The following is a 21,950-nucleotide window of genomic DNA, read 5'->3' as shown; positions in this document are numbered from 1 at the left end:
TTTTAATGTCCGATTTTATCACAGAAACCTAAGCTTAATAAACGACGAGTACAAATAACATGGAAATATACTCAGTTTAAGATAAATTTGCTTAAATATTTTTTCTTTGGATGAGCCAATTTTTTCTTCTTCTCTTCAATGAAATCAAAACCCATTCTTTATAATAAAATAAATGCGAACTGATATGACATTTCTTAAAATATAAAATTCTTCTAAAAATATAAAACTTATATATGTAAAAATGCTCGTTTTCGTTGTGGTCCAGTTATTATAAGGTCTTCGGACATTCCTTATTTTTACTTAATACTAGTCTCTCCGGATCCAGACTTAACTTTTTCAGTGTATCATATATTTTGGTACGCACCTCAACGGGAAAATCACGTTCACGACCAAACACCCACATTTGGTCGGAATAACCGAGTGATCCTAGACTGCCACAAGACCACAATATAGCAAAATTATCATAGTCCGTATAAAGTACTTGATACTTTCCGGAACCAGGTAAAAGTCGTGCAATTACATCAGGAAAACGTGTATTAAACTAAAATTAAAATTTATATTAATTTCGGTCCGTATAAATGTTTATAATTACAATTTATTCTATTAAACTTTTCTATTAAACAGAATACAATAAATTTGCTAACCTTAAAATCCATTATAGATGATTTTCGGCTTTCTGGTGTTGCATATCCGAGATTAATGGATGGGTTTCCAGTTCTGTAGTTGGAAAATCTTATACATGTTATTTTATTTTGCTTTATTTAAATACTCACAATCGATTGATGGTTTTGATAGCAACTTCCAATTTGAAATTATTATATTTAGAAAGTTCTTCCTGTTTTTGTGGTTGAAACTCCAATGTTGTACAGCCGGAGGCTATTTCTGGCAAGTAGAATGATCGTTCCACTTCATACCATTGTCCAAGTACCTAAAATATTTTAAAACAATTTTTTTTTATTTAAAAGTATGTTTTTGTAACTGCTAATTGAAATACTATGTACTAATGATATAAGACATGATTATTTTGGATAGAACTCTATTACGCCTAATTTATTGAAGAAATATTAAAACGACGTGACAGTTTAACAAAATATGAAACAATGGTCAAACCTCAATCGGAAAAGTTTCAAATTGAGAAAGTAAAGAATGATTTGTTTCAAATATTCAAAGCTTTTTTTTTTTAAACCTTCAGTTTTGATAGACATTTACTTCTCTAAGAATTGCAGAGGCACACATTCTGTGCCACTGTGATAGTCTCGCCAGACTTAGAATTCGGTACTTATCAACTGTCTATCCACTTATAACGGAATTAGGCAATATCTTTCCAAATGACATACTGGCGTTTTTAACTTGTAGTCGTCTATGGAACTCAAGTGGGTTTGTCACAATAATCCTCAAGGGATGCAGTGACAAGTTAATCTGATCTAATTAATTACGAATAAGGGCAAGTAACTAAACTAAAGCAATATAGTTTTCCTATACACCCAAAGCTATTAGTCTATGTAGCGTAATCACGGATCAAAAGAAATTAAAACGCACTAGTTTTTCTAAGACACTATTTGTTCCTACAAAAATCAGATTGAAAATCTGTGGTAGAGCTAATTGAATACTCAAATCCATAGAAATTCATATTCTTTAATTTCTTATGCATTACCACAAAAGTGATTAAATATCTAATTATTTAGGAAACATAATCGTAACTTTGCAGAATGATAAATTGATTTTAACCACGTTACTATGCTAAATTACTATGCAAAGTGATGTTGTATTCTTCTATATACTATCTATTGCAATATTCTGTGGTTTCACAATGAAGCTTTGGGTTTTAAGTGGCCTGAACAACGAGACCAACTATCACAGCAACTTAACCTATTGCAATTACTACAATATGGCATTCATCAGGTATTTGTAGAGGAAAGTGGATCGAAGACATATGAAGACATGAAACATCTAACATTTTTACCGTGCACAAATTCATTTTGGTATTATATAGTTAGGACAACATGATTTAAGAAGAGAAGTTTTTACTTTCAGTGGACATTGATCATTGGACTGGATTATATGCGCTATTTTCCCAGATATTGCATCTCTGAGTTCTTAAAATATGAAAAATTCTTAAGAAGAACACACTTACGAAAAAATTGTTAGGAGCATGTTTACCGATGAAAGTATTATATTATTGAACAATACTTCTTGCCTTCTGTCTAGAGAGGTCTTGCAGTTAGACAATAGTACCATTCATTTTGTCCATATGTAACACTTTTTCATTGCAACATTTTTGATATAATCGATGGTTTAAAAAATTGGAGTACATATCATTTTTGTTTTATTTTAATTATTTAGAAATTCACCGAATTGCTGTGGAACTTTTAACTAAAAAACTATGTCAGGAAAATTACTTTTGTTTGGTATAAAATAAGGGGTTAAATCATCCGAAAATATAGAAAGCCTTTACTAAATTTTGAATAAAGCTCTAATATGTAAAATGATATCCGATTGAATAAATTACAGAAGCAATACCTTGCTGATATGGAGTCATCAATAAATGACGTTAATATATTATCTGCTCAATTACTCTGATCTTCAATACTATATAGGAAATATTGAGATTAGGTAGAATCTATTGAACTTAGAAATTAGAAATTGAAATTGACATTAGAAATAATGATGAAAATCGTACTGATAATGATTAAAATGATGAAGACAGAGTAAGTATACAGATAACCAAGCAAACTTTTCGGGTAAACAATCTCGATATCAAAGATTTATTTCAGTGAAGAACTTTCGGAATGTACTTGTGTACAAAATGCTTAGTCGGAAGAGAGTACATGTTCAACGGATGAATTTTTTATAAAAAAAAATAATTAGGAGGATTTGTATTTCAACATCCGAAATTGATTTTAAGGAAAATTAAAGCTTTGTAGAATAATTGAGTATTATCAATCAGAGTCAAATTTTTTTAATATAAAAGACATCCCAAATTCATAAGAACTAATATTTTTCTTAATAATTTTGTGAATATTTTAATTATGTGAAGTGCCTCTGTCTGAAATAGTTAACAGATTTAGGCGAGTATGTAAACATCATTACCAATTTTAGTCGCACATCTGGCTTTTAGATAGTACTACGTGTTTGTATACTTCAAAGAGATGTTCCAAGGACATATGAATGGTTCGAATTATTAAGTGCTTATAGAAAAAGGCTCGTTAGAAATAAGTCTCGTTAGAAACATCGTGTAATAGGTTAATTAGTTAACCGTTTGGTACGATTGTATTGGAGTTCAATGACATTACTATATATCACAGATAACTTAAGTCATGTCGTACATTTCAGAATCAGTTGTAGTCATTCACTTTATTATATTAAACTAATTAATTATTGAGTACAGTTCAGATCAAAATATTTTTTGTGAAGCTGTTATTTAGCATTTTTATTCATTTAAATCATTCTCAGAGTTTAAGAATATTAAAAATGTGAAAATATTTACTTTATAAATATAAACTATCACTTTGAAGTGTTTTTTTTCTTATTTTTAGATTTGACACTGCACTAATTGAGATCTCAACTTAAAAGTACATGAGTAGTAATTTTTTGTTTGTACTTTGATCAAAATCTTTAGTACTATTTAAGTGTAAATATTTAAGTTAAATGAAAAGAAAACTTTAATTGGTTTACGTAAATTTACGTAAATTGTTAATTTCTGGAAATATTCTGATGTTATAAGGCGTAAAATACGAGAATCGTAGTCATTCGCATCCAATGATTTTGGATTACACACAATGCCCTGAGCGGCGCACTTAAGTAATTTATTCAATTTTGCTTGAAACTTAATTGAGAGTCATGGATCAAACGTTCATAACAATTTTACGCAGCAGAAGATCGTTTCATTGCCTAACAAAAAAGTGGAAACACTTATTAAATTCTATTGAAATTGTACACATAATTTGAATAAACATTAGTTGAGATGTAATAGACAACTCACATACATAAATAATTCTTCACAGATCATACAAATCTTGTGTTCACACTTAAGGGGATTTCAACTCTTCGGTCATTTCCACATTAGTTGATTTGGATAAATCAACTCTTTTGATACGATAAAATTCGAAAGGTGCTTTTAGTCGTAGAATAGTAATTATATGTTATAATGATTGAAATATTGTTATTGAGTGATTATAAATAACACAAAATTCACTTGGATGTCAATCCTATTCTATATCTTTTAGTTTTTCTTTCCTTCTAGAAAAAGGTTCTATAAACTACATTATGATTAAGTATTTTTTTCCTTGATTTAGGAAAAAAACATAGAGGTTTTTTTCGAACAGTAATGAACTACAACAACAAAAATTCATCTTATATTATTTTAATTAATTGAATTTTTGGCTGACCATACAGCTAATTCGAGTATTGCAAAACAACCATCATGAGTGGTCTTGGAAATAATTCTTGTATTTAATTATTCGTAAATAATTTTTTTTTTTTTGAGGCTAAAAGTACCAGGAATCGAATTCATGCCCTGCCATTTTTGAATCTCAGAGTCAGTGCTCTTCAACCAATTGACACAAAACCGTACTTGACTTTAATGTTCGCACATTTTTCTGGAGTTTTGTTACTTTGCTATCAAAGTTTAATTAACAAATTTATTTGCTGTGTTTATATTAGAACGAAATCATAAACTAGCTGTAGAATAATTGAATGAATTAATTATATTTTTATTTTTTTAATTGTTAAATTTTAATACTATTCTGTTTGTAGAGGCAGAAAAAAAAATATATATAAAGAAAATTTTGATATATGAAAATTGATGAATAGGTAAAATCGAATTTTAACCAAAATTATGAATTAAAAAATATCATCATCATCAGTGTTACAGCTCGGAATGAGCTTTAGTTGTATCAGCCAACTTTCTCCATGTCGTCGATCACGTTGTCGAGCCATCTTATACGTGGCCTCTGCTGCGGTCGTTATATGGCATGAAATGGAGTATACGCTTTCGAGGTCTATCATTCGGCATTCTCATAACAGGTCAGATCCAACTCAAGCGCTGCGACTTTGTGAACTTTACTTCATGTTCACCGTTACAAAAAGTTCTTCGTGATTCAGGTGGATGGGACCATAAATCTTTCTCAGCACATTCTTTTAAAAGCTCTGATTTGGTTTTCAAATCTGTTATTTAAGTCCAAGTTTCGGCCCCGTAATATAATAACGGACGGATGATTGCCTTGTAAGCGTGTAGTTTGGCGCTTCTGGTCACGATTTTAGATTTGAAGATTTTCGACCGTCCGTAGTAACTTCTGTTTGCTGCCACAATTCTGTTTTAGATACAAACACTGATGTCATTGTTGGTATTAATGAGAGCACCTATGTGTTTGGCGCTTTGTACTTCTTTAAAAGTGAAATCATCAACTTGAATATAGTTTGTTTTGTTCTCGTTGATATTTAGTCCGACTACCTTAGCTCTGACTTGTAATTGAAATATATAATATTAAAAATATTTATACATACACATTTAATGTGCAAAGCATTCGAATTTATATAATTTAAAACAAAAAATTTTATTCTAACGCCTTCAGAAACCTTCGGTTCTTGGTTGGTTTTATTAGTTGGGTTTTTCACAGAAATTCTCACGTAGCACATGGACTTGTGACATCACAGAACACTCAAAAGTATAATTACAGTACAGAGTTATCAACTTAAAGAAAAAATGTGTAGAGGTGCCCGAGAGAAGCCTTTTACAAGTTACAAATTACAGACACCTTTTACACAGTATGTATATAACATATATGTGTGTTCTATTTTAAGATATCTCGATTTCAATTTCCAGAAAAATCATATTTATACAAAAGAAAAACAATATCTGCTTCTCAGAAACGATATCTTTTACAAGCGGTTTTGTAATTATAAATTCTGGATACACCGTCTACTTAACGTACATTTTTTCATGGAAATTAAATTATTTCTTGGTATTTTTTCGATTTTTTTGTATATTATTGAGGCAAATTAAGCAGTTACTGCATATAGGAGTGAAGTGAATAGTATATTATTAAAATGTAGTAAGACAATTCATGAGCAGTGGGAGCAGTGTTTAATATATGACTTAATTACTTAAATAAATGATAATGAGAATTTATTTAATATATTATTTTATATATAACAAAATCTTTTTATTGAAAAACGGATTACTACCTTTTTTAAATGCACATTAAAGCTTAATATTTTAGATAAGAAATGATCGTTTTAAAAGCGATAATAATTTTTTTTATGTAATTAAAACTATGGCATGGAATAAAATAGAAAATAAACTGAGTATAGGTTTTACGGCGTGGAACATTGCTACCACGATTCATCTTTTGTATTATTTACGAACTCTAACGAAAAGCACACAGCCCGCCTTTCGAGTGAAATCCAAAATGACAGCTAAGAAAAATATTCTAACATTGGATAGAGATAATAACTCCCGACCAAGCAATCTACTTTTCCTACAGATGAAAGGTGGAACATCACAGAATATGTGACTAAAGGTTTCATTCGTTTTCAGGCAGACACGATATACTGTCTCTTCAAACAGACCCCATCTTGTTAAGATGATAACACAGACCATGATGAACCGTCAGAGAACCTGCCAACTAACTTAGTTTCGTTCTACTGAAGTGGGGCACCATTAACGTAATCCTTATTGTGGACCAACTTATACCAGAATAATGTTCCGGTTCGTAGATTCAAGTGGTTGATTAAATCCTTGCAAGAATGTTTTTGAGCTCGTTGCTCTTAATTTGTATGAGCAAGTACTTAGCAGTTGCTGTAGCTTGTCATAGCAGTCTATCAGATGGTACAACGATGATATAGATCGAGATGAAACAGATAAAAAAACATATTTCTCATAGGGGCAGAAAGTAATAAAAATTAGTATATTATCGAAAGCATTGGAACTATATTCTTTAAGAAATATAGAGCAAGAAATGTTTTCTTATTGACTATTGACAGAGTTAAGTAGTATTGCTTACATTTCAAATATAGCATGATGATCTTATTTCCAGACTTTAAAGTAAAAAGTGTTATTATTTCCTTATTGTAATGTTGAATTTATTTAAAATCAAAGTTGCTGTTTTTATTATTTTTTGGATCACATAATTTATTATGTGTAACTTATAATTTAACTTCATCAAAAAATCTTTTGAAATTTCTCTCAAGAGGACACGCACTTGGTGAACACTTCTTCAAATATTCCCAAGATTCCAAGACCTTCTTATTCTAATACTTCTTAAAAGTGATTATCTGAAATTGTTTCATCTCTAATTTTTATTCCCCCTTAACTTTAATGCTAACTGTGCCATTGGACGACTTAAATAAATAAATTGGACGACGATAAATGTATATAATATAACAATAAATAAACCTATTAATATTTATAATTATACTGCCTAAAAATAATATAGAACTTTCATTATATCTACTAAATTTTCAGCAGTTGAAATGCATTTGGGGCTTTTGGATTTATTTTATTATTTACCATTATTTTATCTTCTTTGCACAAGTTTAAAAGCAAATAAGTCATAATGAAGATATTTTGCACCAAATAAGTGAAATATTTGTAGCATTGTTTGTATAACTTGAGGTTCCTTTTAAAAAAACAAAATTCAAATAATTAAATTTTGAGAATGTTTACTTAAGAAGTTTACTTAAGAACGTCCACGGTTATATTGTTATTTCTAAATTAGTTTGGACTTTGCTTCCCATATAAAAAATTGTCTTGACTTGTCATATAAGAAATACTTGCTTATTGATTAATTGATTCACAATATTTTGCCATACATGGTGAGAACTTTCTCAAATGGATATTGATGGGTGCAAACATTTCACATTTTGAACTGTATATCCATATAAGGCCCAACTAGGACAATTTTAGACTATTTACAAATATTATAATTGCTGTGGGCTTAATTTTACCTATTTGATTTGGTAAAATTCCGCTTCCAAGGTAATTGAGTCTACGTCTTGTCACCGCTGGGCAGTTGCAAAGAACATGTTCTGATGTTTCCTTCTCCTCATAACAGAGTCGACAGAAGTCAATTTCTACCGCACCTATTATCCTAATGTGGTAATTAAGTCTACAGTGTCCTGTAAGAAGTTCAGTGTAGATTTTAATATCGTTTCTGCTAAGGCCAAGGATAACATCAACTTTGATGTGATCAGGATCAATGAATCTTTTTGACTGTCACATGCCTGTTTGGGCTCTCCAGTGTTCAAGTAGATGTTGTTTCTCCCGTTCACATAATAAGCTATTTGTGAAACTATTTATTACCCCGCAGAAGGGCTCTGGACCAATGAAAGAAGAACGTTTTTTTTTGATAAGCTAAATCTAAAGTATCTCAAATTACACACATATGTATGTATCAGCTGTGTTATCATCATTGCTTCCAAGAAGAGCAAAATCCATATCGAAATTTTTTTATAATATAAACTAAATTAAATGTAATAATATGTTCATTATTGCAACCCGCCTATTGAATTAGACTATAAGCAAGTTTAATATATTAGATATATAGGTAATACTTTACCTTTAATACAGTCATGTGAAGTTGACAATTATTTTATAAAACGACTTTGTCTTTTTAACCTAAGGACAATTTATGAGTTTCAAAATTATGGCAGCTTCGTTTGAATTTGACTAACGTCTCTGCATACGTTAGTATATCTAACATATCTAGGGACTCTAATGGCGTTTTCGATTGGTAAATCTGGATTTATGCTAGATTTACTCAGGACCTGTCAAATTTTGTTGTCTAATTGAACATTTCTAAAGTAATCAACATTTTTGTCGTTATGTTAGTAGGCATTTATATTTTTCATAATAATAATGTCGAACTCAATCACACTTTGTCTATCAAGTCCTATAAAACAGCTGTTGATTTGAGCGTAATCTTGCTACTCAAACAAATTATCTTGAGTGTTATAAATTAATTTCGAGTGGTTATATCGAGATTATATTTCGCTGGAGATTTACCAATCAAAAAGGGCATAAGTACTTTTTTTTTTGAAATTGTTGTATTATAATTTTGCTAATATGACTGGTGCTCTCCATACTTGTGCATGGGAATATTTTATATTTCTTTTTTAAATATCTTTCTTTTTTATCTTTTTTAAATTATCTTTTTTAAATACTTAGTGTTATATCTGTATAATTTAGATATTTATTTATTCAAAAAACTCCAAGTTATTATTATTTCACAAGTTCAAAAAAACTGACAGAATTAAAATATTAATTCTTCTTTATCTGTCATCTGTCATCTTGGCAGAGTTGCCAACACCTCCCCTTTTGATATTAAATCTCCAATGCGGTGATTCTAGGGTCTATAACGGTCAATAGGATGTCTAGTACGCCTTGGTCGGGTATACGGAACAACTGCCTCATTGTGTTTCTCAGTTTGAGGAATTGCAATCTCGGTTACTTTGTTGAAAGATTGATCTGGAGTCGAAACCATGTTGTTGTTAGTTATTTCGACCACATCTTTAGGTGTTGTTTCGTAGAGGCCAAATGCATCAACTAAACACTTTTCGTTGGCGATATCTTCGGAAGTACATATTTCTAAAGATAACTCATTTTCTTGATCTTTACGGTCACGAATTTGGTTGGCATGTGCACGAATAAGTTTGCCATTTTGTAAGCGAACATTATAAATGACGTTACCTATGCGTTCGATTATTTTTCCTTTTGTCCATTCAAAGTGTTTGTTTTTAAATATATTGACATAAACGAGCTCTTGTTTTTCGTAATTCTTTGGCTTTGCACCGTGCCTTTTGTCAAACTGCGCTTTCATTTTGAGTTGTGTATTGCACTTATTTTTAAACTTGGCATTTGGGTCTGGTAAAGACACCAGCGTTGGTTTAATTAAGTCAAGTTTAATACGGATATTTCTTTTTAGTAAAACTTCAGCTGGCGATTTACAGTCCTCATTTTGCTTATTCGGAGTTGATCGGTAAACTTGTAGAAATGTTTGAAGATTTTCAGCAGTTACCCCCTTCCCATTTAACTTTTTGAGTGCTCGCTTTAAAGTATCCACAAACCTTTCGGCTTGTCCATTTGACATGGGATAGTACGGACTGCTTCGTATATGACTAATGCCGTTTTCCGCTAAAAACTGTTGAAATTGGTGACTCACAAATTGAGTACCATTGTCTGAAACTATTGTCTTCAGTAACCCAAATCTAGCGAAAATTTCTTTCAAGCTGGAAATTGTTTGAGTTGCTGTTATAGATTTTGTTTGTATAATTTCTGGCCATTTTGAGAACGCATCGATTACGACCAAATAGTAGTATGAATCTATTGGTCCTGCATAATCAATATGGAGCCGTTCCCAAGAATCAGAAGGTTTTGGCCAAGGATGTAAAGTTGTTTTTGTGGGCATTTTAGCTGCTGCGGCACAATTTGAACAACTTTTCACCATTGCTTCAATATCGTAATCGATATTTGACCAATAAACGTAGTTCCGCGCGATGGCTTTAGTACGACCTATGCCTTGATGACCTCGGTGAATTTCTTTAAGAATGCGCTTTCGGAAAATTTGAGGTATAATAATGCGTTGTCCGAACATTAAACATCCGTCAACTATACATATGTCGTTTTTTCGGTTAAAGTAAGCTTTTAACTCACTGTTGTTGCAGTTTGATGGCCATCCTTCAGTTACATATTCGAGAATTTTAGCTAAAACCTTGTCCTTAGCTGTTTCGTAAGTAATCATTTTGCTGGTAAGCGGCAGCTTATCAAGTGAGTTATGTAAAATTTGTTTACTTTCAATTTCAAACTCTACTGCAACGATGACATAGTCTTCTGAAGGATTGATTGTGTTATGTATGAGTCGTGATAAAACGTCTGCATATCCAAAACTGTTAGTTGAAATAAACTTTAATTCGAAGTCGTATGCAATCAGTTTAATTGCCCAACGTTGAAGTCTATTTGCTTGATGCACCTTAATTCCCGTTTTATCACCAAATATAGCTAGAAGAGGCTTATGATCTGTTTGTAGTTTGAATCTTCTCCCAAAAACCATTCTGTGAAATTTCGTAACCGCGAAAATAAGCGCAAGAGCTTCTTTTTCTATTTGGCTATATTGTTTTTCTGTGGGCGTTAGTGATCTGGACGCATGACATATTACTTTCATTGAACCGTCGTCAGCTTCATGAAAAATGCAAGCTCCGAGCCCATAGTTAGATGCATCTGCAGCGACTACTATGTTTTTTAGTGGATCGTAATGCGCTAATAATAACTCTGATGACAAAATTTGCTTGAAACCATCCAAACAGCGTTGATGAAGTTCCGTCCATTGCCACTGCTTGTTGTTTTGAAGTAGTTCGTCTAATGGTCCTCGGTATTTGCGCATGTGATTTATGAATTTCCCATAAAAATTGATAGCACCTAAGAGTGATCTAAGTTCGGATTGATTGGTTGGCGCAGGCATTGTCTTGATTGCTTCAATGTTTTTTGGATCTGGGCGAATGCCGTCTTTACTGACAATATATCCCAAGTAAGCAATTTTAGGAACTGAAAAATTGCATTTTGCGATCTTGAGTTTAAACCCGTATTGATAAATTCGTTGTAGAACTTCATGTAAGTTGTTGTCATGCTCTTGTTGGTTTCTACCTGAGACAAAGATATCGTCAATGTAAGCTGCTGCGCAATCTAAGCCCGCAAGCATTTTATCCATAATTTGTTGGAAAATTGCCGGAAAAGTTTTAACGCCAAAAACCATACGCTTGTATTTGAATAAACCTAGATGCGTGTTTATTGTGAGAAGTTCTTGCGATTTGCTATCAACTTCGATTTGGAGAAAAGCGTCCGAAAGGTCTATATGACTAAATACTGTTGCATTGCTAATTTTTGCAAAAATATCCTCTGGAAGCGGTAGTGGATACTTGTAAGATTCAAGCGCGTCGTTAAGACCAGTTGAGAAATCAGCGCAAATACGAATGCTACCATTTGGCTTTTTGATAACTACGATTGGTGCGGCCCAGTCAGAGTAATTGATGGGTGCGATAATGTCGAGATCTTGAAGTCGCTTAATTTCTTCTTCAACCAAATGTTGAACTGCGTATGCTACCGGGCGTTTAGGTCGAAAAACAGGTTGACAGTTTGGTTTAATAATTAAATGTGCCTTAGTTTTATTACAAAGACCCATAGCATTATCGAAAAGTTCTGGAAATAATTTTTCCGGAAGAAATTTGCAATTTGACGACTTTATTGAAACATTACTTGCCTGTTTTGTTGTTGAAATTTGGCTGCAAATAGCGTTAAGCGTCATATCGCTAAGTTGAAAAGCAGTTATCCAGTCCAATCCGAATACGTTCAAATCGATCGTTGTAACGAAGCACGTAAGTGTTCTAATTGTGTCTTTTAACTGTACAGCACATGTAAATTTTGCGTACAATGGTAAGTTTCCAGTTGCACTTTTAGCAGATTCTGGTTGTACTTCCATTGTATTTAAAATATTTAATTTGTCGAAATTAAATTTTGAAATGATAGTTATGTCCGATGCAGTATCAAATTGCAATTTGATTCGCACATTGTTGATTTTAACGTGGACAAATTTACGCTGTGAAGCTGTGATGCTGTTCGTTGTGTATATACTGTTGGATCGTGGCTGTGAAAATGTTTTTGCTTTACCATTGCTATTATTTTTGTTGTTGCTATTGCATTTTGATTTTGATAAATTTTTCGCTTTGCAATAACCTTTCTTATGGCCTATGTTGTGACAGTCTTCGCATTTATAATTTTTGTATGGGCAGTCACGCACATAATGCATTGCTCCACAAAACCAGCATGGTGTTTTCGGTTTGTGATTGTTCTTAAGCTTATTTGCTTGTACTCGATTCACCTGATTTTCACGTGATTTATTTTCTACCAGCGCTGTGTCGGATTTTAAATTAATAATACGCTGACACTCGTTTGTAAGTTTTTCCAAGTTGATGGTATCAGCTTCTGTGTCCAGTTTGGTCAATATTCGGGTTCTTATTTCGAAGTCTGCTTCCGATTTCAGCCCCAATACGAACATTAAACATTTGAACTGGTCCAGTGACAGGCTATTCAATTTAAAATTTTCACATTGTTTATTAACCTCGGCTGCGTACGTAGTATAGTCGGTATCTGATTTGGTTAACTGTAAGCAGCTATAGCGTAAGCTGAATTGTGACTTTTGGAGTCCAAACAGTTGTTTTAATTTCTCCACTGTTGTAGTGAAATTATATTCACGTGGATGCTTAGGCAAAATAAAGTCCATATATTTATTATGCACAGTTGTACTGAGTTTCCTTAATAGAAGCCTGACCTTCGCTGCGTCATCAAGTTTGCTACCATCTACTAAGAACAAATCTTCATACCTCGTATACCACGTTTCAAATGTTAAGTTATTTTCTGGATCATAAACAAATTCCGTGAGACTCGATGCTAAAATCTCCATTGTTTGCTCCGGATTTTCTGTTTTCGGAACTGCTTTCATTTGCAAACACTCCTTGAAAAGTTCACGCATTGCTTCGGTGTCTTTCGCACGTTGGTTTTGCATTTCTTGGAAAAATAACTTGAATTCTTGTGGATTCATTTTTTTTTTGTGTACATATACTTTTCAATGTAATTCCAAAAAAAAATATCCTCGTCGCCACTGTTATATCTGTATAATTTAGATATTTATTTATTCAAAAAACTCCAAGTTATTATTATTTCACAAGTTCAAAAAAACTGACAGAATTAAAATATTAATTCTTCTTTATCTGTCATCTGTCATCTTGGCAGAGTTGCCAACACTTAGTAAGGCTTAAATTATATTTTGACTATACTAGAGAAGTATTGGGTCTCATAAAAGTAGTACTTTTAAAAAAATAACAATTAGAAAAGATTCTAAATTGCATCAATTTCTGCAGATAAAGTATTGTGAAGTGTTCTAAGAACTGAGAGAAAGTATTATATTACTGTACTCTTTGATATCATACTATGTATATATATAATATCACTATGCATTCTCAAGAGATTATATTGTTTTTCGTGCATTGATTCTCAATCCATTATTTCTGATACGAAAAGAAACCTGTATAATGTTTATTATATGTGGATACAAAAAACCGTCATTTTCTGTCTATTTATGTATATATGCTAATGTATCACATGAGTAGATTACCATCCATTTTCTTGTATTGCCCCTATTCACAGAACAGAGTTTTCAAGTCCTATTTGTATAGTATATGCACTTAAGATTTCAGATTCTAAAGATAAGCGTAGAATTTAAGGTTATTACTCTTTCTACTAGTAAGTTCACATTTTTATTATTTTTTATTAATTATTATTTATTATTTTAATGTTTTAAATATATAAGTATGTTTGCTTATTTAGTTTGTTTTTGAACTAAGAATAAATAATATATTTATTTAAAATAAATAATGAATGCATTATTTACACCGACTGACACTGATAATCTTTTAAAATTCAATAAATACTTGCTTATCTCTTTTTTCATACAAAGTCATTAAATCTCATACTAAGTAAGTATAGGTCAGACCTTAGCCTATGTTCTTCAACACAGTGCAGAGTGTATTGCGGTTTTAAAATTTCATGGGTTTTTATTTTAATCAGAAATCTTTCGTCAGACTTGCATAAATATTATACATGAATATTTGAGGTTTCCATTATGTTTTCCGTCATGCAAATAAGGAAAATATGTTGACAAAAATCTTAAAAATGTCGTAAATCTATAAAAAAAAATAAATAAATTTTTGGGACATGACATGACAAGTGTTGCAGTTCGTAGAACCACTTCAAGCCTACAACCGACAAGCATTCACCGAAAACTGCAAGTCATTTCGCTCACTTTGGCGACTTGATTGTGTGCTTCTGGTATTGAAACTGGTTTGACATGTCCGCAGCTCTACTCCAATATCAAAATTTTAATTCAAAGTCATTTACTTAGAGAAACACGTAGACTGCACAGCTTTTATGGCACGAACTAATGAGATCTGTGGTTGGTTGACCGAAATGTTTCGGTTTTGTTGTAGGTCAAGTAATTTGATCGAAATCGGTGCTAACAGCTGTGCGCAGTTAAGGTCTTTGCACTTTCAGTTTTATGTTGTGGAAAAAATTATGCTGCTTGGCTGGGCTGATATTTTCCATTTCTTTATGAGCTTTCTAAGAAACCGGCAAAACTGTGAAGATATAATGAAACAATAATAAAATTAATGTGTAATAAAACACCTTAAATATAGCAATGAAGGTATTAGTCATCAGAAACGACCGGGAGAGCTGTAAATTGTACACATTTTGTATGAAAGTAAAAAAAGCCTTAGTTGAGCACTTGTTTTGTATTTCGTATAGAGTAAAACGGGTTTTCAGATAAGTCTACGAAACTGAAATATTACCGTCATTCCGTATTTCGCAGAGCAGTGGTACAACATCTGCTCTAAATACATGTGGAATGATCTTTGATGAACGTCAACAACTTTTAATATGTTTAAATTGATTTAATTTGTTAAAAATTAAAATTAATTAATTTGTTGTGAGTGACAAGTGATATGCACTGAAGGCATCGTTTTAATAATATATTAAACAGCTGTTAAAAATAATATAAAATGTTAATTGTACTCATCACTACCTCATAAAAACACTCATCATAGTCTATAGTAAATATTCAATTCAAACCGTCCTTGTACGGGCAAGTACTGTGCTCCATGGTATTGTTTATCTTTTATGAAGAACGATTATGTTTTATGTTTTTCATTATATATATTTTTTTATTAAAGCTGTTGATGTTATATTATTTGCTGTTTAAAACTGAAATTTGGTTCAAGTACATTCAATGTAAAGACAGTTTATGAGTTACTTCGACTTCAAGTGAATCTGTTTTGACCACTTATTGGTTTTTGTTGAATTAAATATGAAAAAAAAACACTATAATCAAATGTACTGTGTTCAAAGTGAAAGGGAATAAATAAAATTCTGATCACATCATCAAAAATTGAAACTTAAAATGATGCAAACGTTTATAATCTACCTATATAGTAACTAGATTATCTAGTACTAGTCATTTAGATTACTATCTAGATTACTAGACATTGCCGTAACTCAAGAAAATCGATTAAGTGCAAGAAGCAAAACTATCATTTCTGCTTGAGAGAGCTAATACATGACCTAAACATCTCGCACCAAGCAAGAATGCTTTATGCCACTGCTCCAAGAAAGGCGGTAATTTAAAAATATCGATAAAGTTAAAGAAGATAAACGGTTGTTTAAGCTTAAGAGAGCTGCCACACGACCTAAGCAGTACTGACCAAGCAAGTCTGCCTCATGCTGGGCTCTAAAAATGGCAGTAACTACGAAAGATCAATTATTAATGTCATAGTAATAGCTTTATGAATTATTATGATTAAGTTTTAGACTTTAATGGACTACAAGTATTTAGTCAATTCAGGAATTGATTAACTCAGGACGTTAAGGAGTTAGTTAGTCAAGTAGACTGACTGCTACAGCAACCTAACTAACTTTAAGCTTGAGAGAGCTAGCATAGGAATTAACATCTCTCACCAATCTATTTATACAATTTAACTCGACGTTTTGGACATTCAATCAAAGCAAAGCAATAGAACTTGTATTACAGACAAAAGTATTATTAATTTTAACAAAAATATGTCGAAAGTCAGTTGTTAGGGACATGTTTTTTTATCCCACTGTCATGCAATATGTCATAACTAATGCTGAAACATAGGTATATAAATACAGCATCCAAATAAGTCAACAAAAGATGAGTCGAAATCAAAAATACTACTTCACTGTCGTTCTTCAAGGTTTTCTTAACCTGTCGTTATATTATATTGTTATCGTTATATTCTGAACTAAAAGAGTGACTAAACAAGATTATTAAGGCTTTATTAAACATTTGCACGAAAATATTTATTAGTCGCAAAATGGTAGATTTATGAAGAAGCAGTATTCTAATTTTGTTATAGTCAATGAAAGGTAGGTCGGGTTGGAGCAGCATAACCGGTAGTGATACTACGGAATTGTCAATAAATGTTGAAACAAAAATTTAACAAATATCATTGGGACTAATTTTTATGTTCTTAAAGCAGAAATTATGATTACGTAGAACCCATGTAAGTCCTTTCAAGTCATTAAAGTAAGTTCGCATCCCGCGAAGATTATTCTAAAATCTGCTTATAATAAGTGCATGGATAAGCGTACTAATCACTGACAATACAAAATTCGGTTTCCATACTCATGTATCCATACTCATGTATCATTAACTTTTTAGAACAAGTATTGACTTAATTCAAAATCCATTCCTATATTTTATAAATTTAGTTGTACTAAATAAATTAAGTTCAAATGGCTATTTAACTAAACCATGAAATGTCCTTGCTCTGTCCTAACTAATTAAATGAACAAGTAAATGTATTGTACAATGATTACATATTCGTTTTCGTCTATAGCCGATATGTAGGGGTACAGCTCACCTAGTATACGTCGCCCATATATTTGACTACTCCTAGCTGTAGGAGTATCGATTGGACGGTCATGAGATTTAATCTAAAACTAGTATAAATAACGTATTTCAAAAAAGATTTTATTTAAAACTAAAGCATTTTCCGATAAAGTAGAAAATCGAAAAATTTGTGTAAACCTTAATTTTTGACGGATTTCTATAGAGTAATTACTTTTTTTTTCATATTCCTAAAACTAAAACTTCTTGGTCCAGAATAGAGATATCTAAACCCAAAATATCTATAGTCATTTTAAATCTTTTTACTTCACTTTGAAAACTTCTTGTAATATCACAAAGGATCTATTTCTTAAGGCTAAAATATATCATTTTTTGATAACACAGATTGCTATTAAATCTATAAATTTAGCAGATGCACTAACTGACTGTTATTATCTTAATAAAATCTGTTTTCCGTTTCAGATGGAGTTACTTTTTAGGGACTCCATAATGTTTTTATTTTAATGTATATGAAGCATTCCAAATGTTGCATATTGTTTAGAAAAGATTTCCTCCAACTTAACTTCTCTGGAGTATGTCAAAATCTTTAATTATATATTGCTGTAAACACCGCATAATATCGTTTTACTCGATTTCTAAGAAAAGCTGCACAAAACTACTATTTATATATACCATCGAAACTAAAGGTGTGGATTTGAGTGCTAATATTCTGCCAAAACAGACAATTAATATTAATTACATATTAAAAAAGATTTAATATTGAACCGATAAGTAGTCCATATATTCAATTGTTGTAATAATAGCTGCGATCATTAATTAACTACAGATGTTTTAATGTCAAATGTGGATTGCTATTATTTAGAGAACTAAACAGGCCTAACATATTATACATGTTCTTCGAAATAGTACCATTTCATCAATTCCATATTTGTTGAAAAAATATTTTTAAAAATATGGGACAATAGCGGTATATCTGAAATGTGGATATGTGTTAAGAGTTGATGAAAGTCAACATTAAAGATCATATAAAACACAAACCTCCCCCTGAATCTCTTTTCAGTGTTTTAAAAAATCAAACAAGCTCTTTACTAGAAGGCAGATATACTGACCTCCATATAAAGCACATACATAACACACCCAATCCATACACATAATAAAATACAATGAATCATCCTTAATAAGTATCATTATGATCATCAAAAATGATGTGAAAATGGTTTTTATTGCACTTACCCGACTCATATTAAACTTCGGCATTGAAGGATATTTGGGACATCTGCCGAAACCATATCCATACACAGACTCCATGAGCAAGAATAAAAATGCTATAGAAAGTATATTTCCACAGATTCGCTGCGTTCTCCACAAAACTTTCAACATATTTTAGGCTTTATCATACATATATCAACTTTATTACATATATAAAATTAAAAGAAATTCACATTATTTTTAGTAAAAATTAAATAAATTTATTTAAAAATTTCAAATTTTCAGTTGCCAGACATAATTTAAATTTTTGGTTTTTTTTTTTGGAAACAACCGATTTTTTTTTTAATTTATCGCCGCGTACTTAAAATTCTTCACTGCATTTCAATATTCCACTTTTTGTAATTCAATTGACTTAAAATTTCGTAATTTATTTAAAGTTTAATGAGTGAAATGTTTTTATAACTGTAAAGTGGTTTAAGTATCTTTTGTTTCTGTTTTCATTCCGGCTAATTTTATTCACATTATGCAACCGGGCACTGCAAAATGCAACCAGTTTGCAAACATAAAATGTAGTGAAAAAAACCACAAAATATAAGCAAATCAGCTAAGGCATGGCTTGCAGTTGTTAAAATAGACCAAGCAATTTTTTTTCAGTTATCCAAGCAGGTTTGTAGTCTTTGATGGAAATAGTAGGCACCAAATAGTAGTGTCAATTCAACACTATCAATGCAAACACCCAAGGCCGATAGCGATTTGTGGAGTTTTCCTACGTATAGGGAATGTGTGACAGATCTTCTAGGGGCTTAGGTTTCAGTAAATATTCTGATAGTGAAATAATAGTTAAATATATTATAGTGATCATACATCTTTTTTCGATCCTACTCATCTAGCTATATGGCAATATTTACTAAAACAATTTTTATATTCGCTTATTTGTGACATGATATATCGAAACCACTTGAACAAAGATTAAAAGTTAAAGTATTAGAATCTCAGACCAGTTTTAGTGACTATACAAATAACTTACTTAAACCCAGTAGCAATAGATAGTGATGGAACCTGGAAAATAAACCGGAGGAAATAGTGAACTAAAACTTTTCTTCAATAATCATAAAATTTCTTGAAATGTTTTTAATAAATGAAATTTCAAATCAGACCTAATTTCTTAACCAGATTTAGTGAGCATAAAATAGTTTTGTTCAATTTAGGCTGAGGGAACTAATCAAATAAAACATTTTCAAAAATAATTAAAATTTTTTGAAGAAACTAGATTTCAATCTCAGATCTAAATACATAGACTACATTTTGTATGATCAGATAAACAATATTATTTTTCCAATCGGGGAAATCTTGTTTAAATTCCTGCTTCTCCATCCTTGTGGTAAACGAGCTGTTAAAATTGCGCAAAAGTTTTCCCGCACACATTTAGAGTAGGTATCATCGCATAGCCCCAACTTTTATTATAATATAAATTCTTAACTTTTGAATAAAGTATTAGTGTTGCTGTAAAGCTAGACTTACTTTGTATAGTGACAAAGAAAATTATTCGAAAACCCCTATAAATTCTTAACCATACAATCAGGTCTTATATCAGAAGAACAGATCTTCATCATATTGTAGTAATACGTCGTTTTACTTCTTTCTTAAAGTTAAATGGTAAATTTTATATCAGTGTTATAACTAATTCAACTTAATTTGAAGGGCCCCAAAAGCACCTCAGTGGTCAGCATATAAACAACGCTTAAAGCTACGACTTACACTTGTCGAACTTCATTATTACATTTTTGTATGAATTTTATATAAAATATAATAATAATTGCTAATCATTGATTAAGTTAATTTCACTAGTGTGAACGTACTGTTATATCAACTATAATCTTTTTTAGGAAAAACATTTTCACTCTTTTAAACTGTAATAAAAGCTGAACAATCTTAATAAACTTTAATCATTTAAAAATTAATTAAATTTGAATGAAACTAAATATTTTAGCGCAAAATATTTACAAATTTGTATAACAAAAGACATATTGTAACCGGAAACTATATTCGTAAGAATAAATTAAAAACCTTGTATAAACTAAACTCGGAACTGTAAGTAAAAAACTTACATAAAATTGAAATATATATATTAACATATATTCGTTAAGAAACCTTGAAGAAATTCAACCAATGACAATTCAACAGATGTCAAGAAATAAATATAAGAGGTTATGCCAATTATTAGATACTGTAACCAAATAGGTTACGGAATATTTTTTAAATACGTCTATTGATTGTAAATGGGAAACAATTTCCTGGAATCTTTAATGCTTCTTCTCAGAAGTGCTTGGGCTCCGGCTTATTATTCAAAAATTGTCTCTAATTTTGCTTCTCTATATATTGACTGTGTACTGACTATAACTACCGAATGTAGCGTATAACTAATGAACTACTTAATAAGGAAACAATAATTTAACAATATACAAAGTGGAAATTGTTTAAATAATGGTTTCAGTTATGTCGCATTCCAAGTTCAAGTGAAAATCGTATGGCTCCATGCAAATTTCTTTTGCTTCAACCGCGGTAACAATGGATCGCAAGAAAAAAATCAGGAAGAATTGGTGGCTTTGTGGTAAATGAGTCCATTTCGCCATTTCGCAATATTGGCTATTTCAGTTTTGCTTCATTGAATTTGTTTACTGTTAATTGACAAATTTTTAAAAGAAGTAATAAAAAAAATTTCACTTATTTTTTAAGTGCAAATCAACATTTGAAATGTTATTTACAATTTTTACACAATAACGAAATTTAATAAAATATTCAACGTTTCAGATACTCGTATTACTAGGCGTTCATATTAATTATTAAATATTTAACTTAAAGCAACACTCACTTAAAGCTAATGAATTAATTATTTAATATCTTGGCGTTTAACTTGCAATTAATTATATTAACTGAAATAAGTTTTTATCCGCGATAAGACGAACACACCCACTTACGACCGATCGCTGAGACTACCGTCACTTGACTGATTCGAACAAGTGAAGATGAAAAGCTGTTGGAACGCGATTGTTTGAAAACGGTTTGAACGCGTTCTTAAGAGAGTTTTATTTATAAAAGAGTATCGATTTTTATTTTAAGAGATGTATTAAATCCCTCTTAAATTTTCTATATATATTACTAAATGGACCATTAAAAGATTTGTAAAAACAATTTGCTTTAACCAATCCACACTTTCTAGATGATATATATTTTGTTAATATGATATTTATTGAAATTAATACAATTCTG

The 21,950-nt window shown here is 31.0% G+C and overlaps 1 protein-coding gene across 1 annotated transcript; it reads right to left on the bottom strand.

Annotated features, from left to right (window-relative positions):
- Positions 1-180: 180 nt before the first annotated feature.
- Positions 181-21,668, bottom strand: LOC119678860 (apolipoprotein D). Its single transcript, XM_038090939.1, has 5 exons — positions 21,553-21,668; positions 18,705-18,879; positions 774-928; positions 645-717; positions 181-541 (listed from the first exon to the last, which is right to left on the bottom strand). Exons 2-5 carry the CDS (start codon positions 18,849-18,851, stop codon positions 269-271), a joined length of 648 nt encoding a protein of 215 aa, XP_037946867.1. The 5' UTR covers positions 18,852-18,879; positions 21,553-21,668; the 3' UTR covers positions 181-268.
- Positions 21,669-21,950: the final 282 nt, after the last annotated feature.

This window comes from Teleopsis dalmanni, chromosome 2 (genome assembly GCF_002237135.1).
Source record: "Teleopsis dalmanni isolate 2A chromosome 2, ASM223713v2, whole genome shotgun sequence".
Classification (NCBI taxonomy): Eukaryota; Metazoa; Arthropoda; class Insecta; order Diptera; family Diopsidae; genus Teleopsis; species Teleopsis dalmanni.
This window is presented reverse-complemented; position numbering and strand designations above follow the sequence as displayed.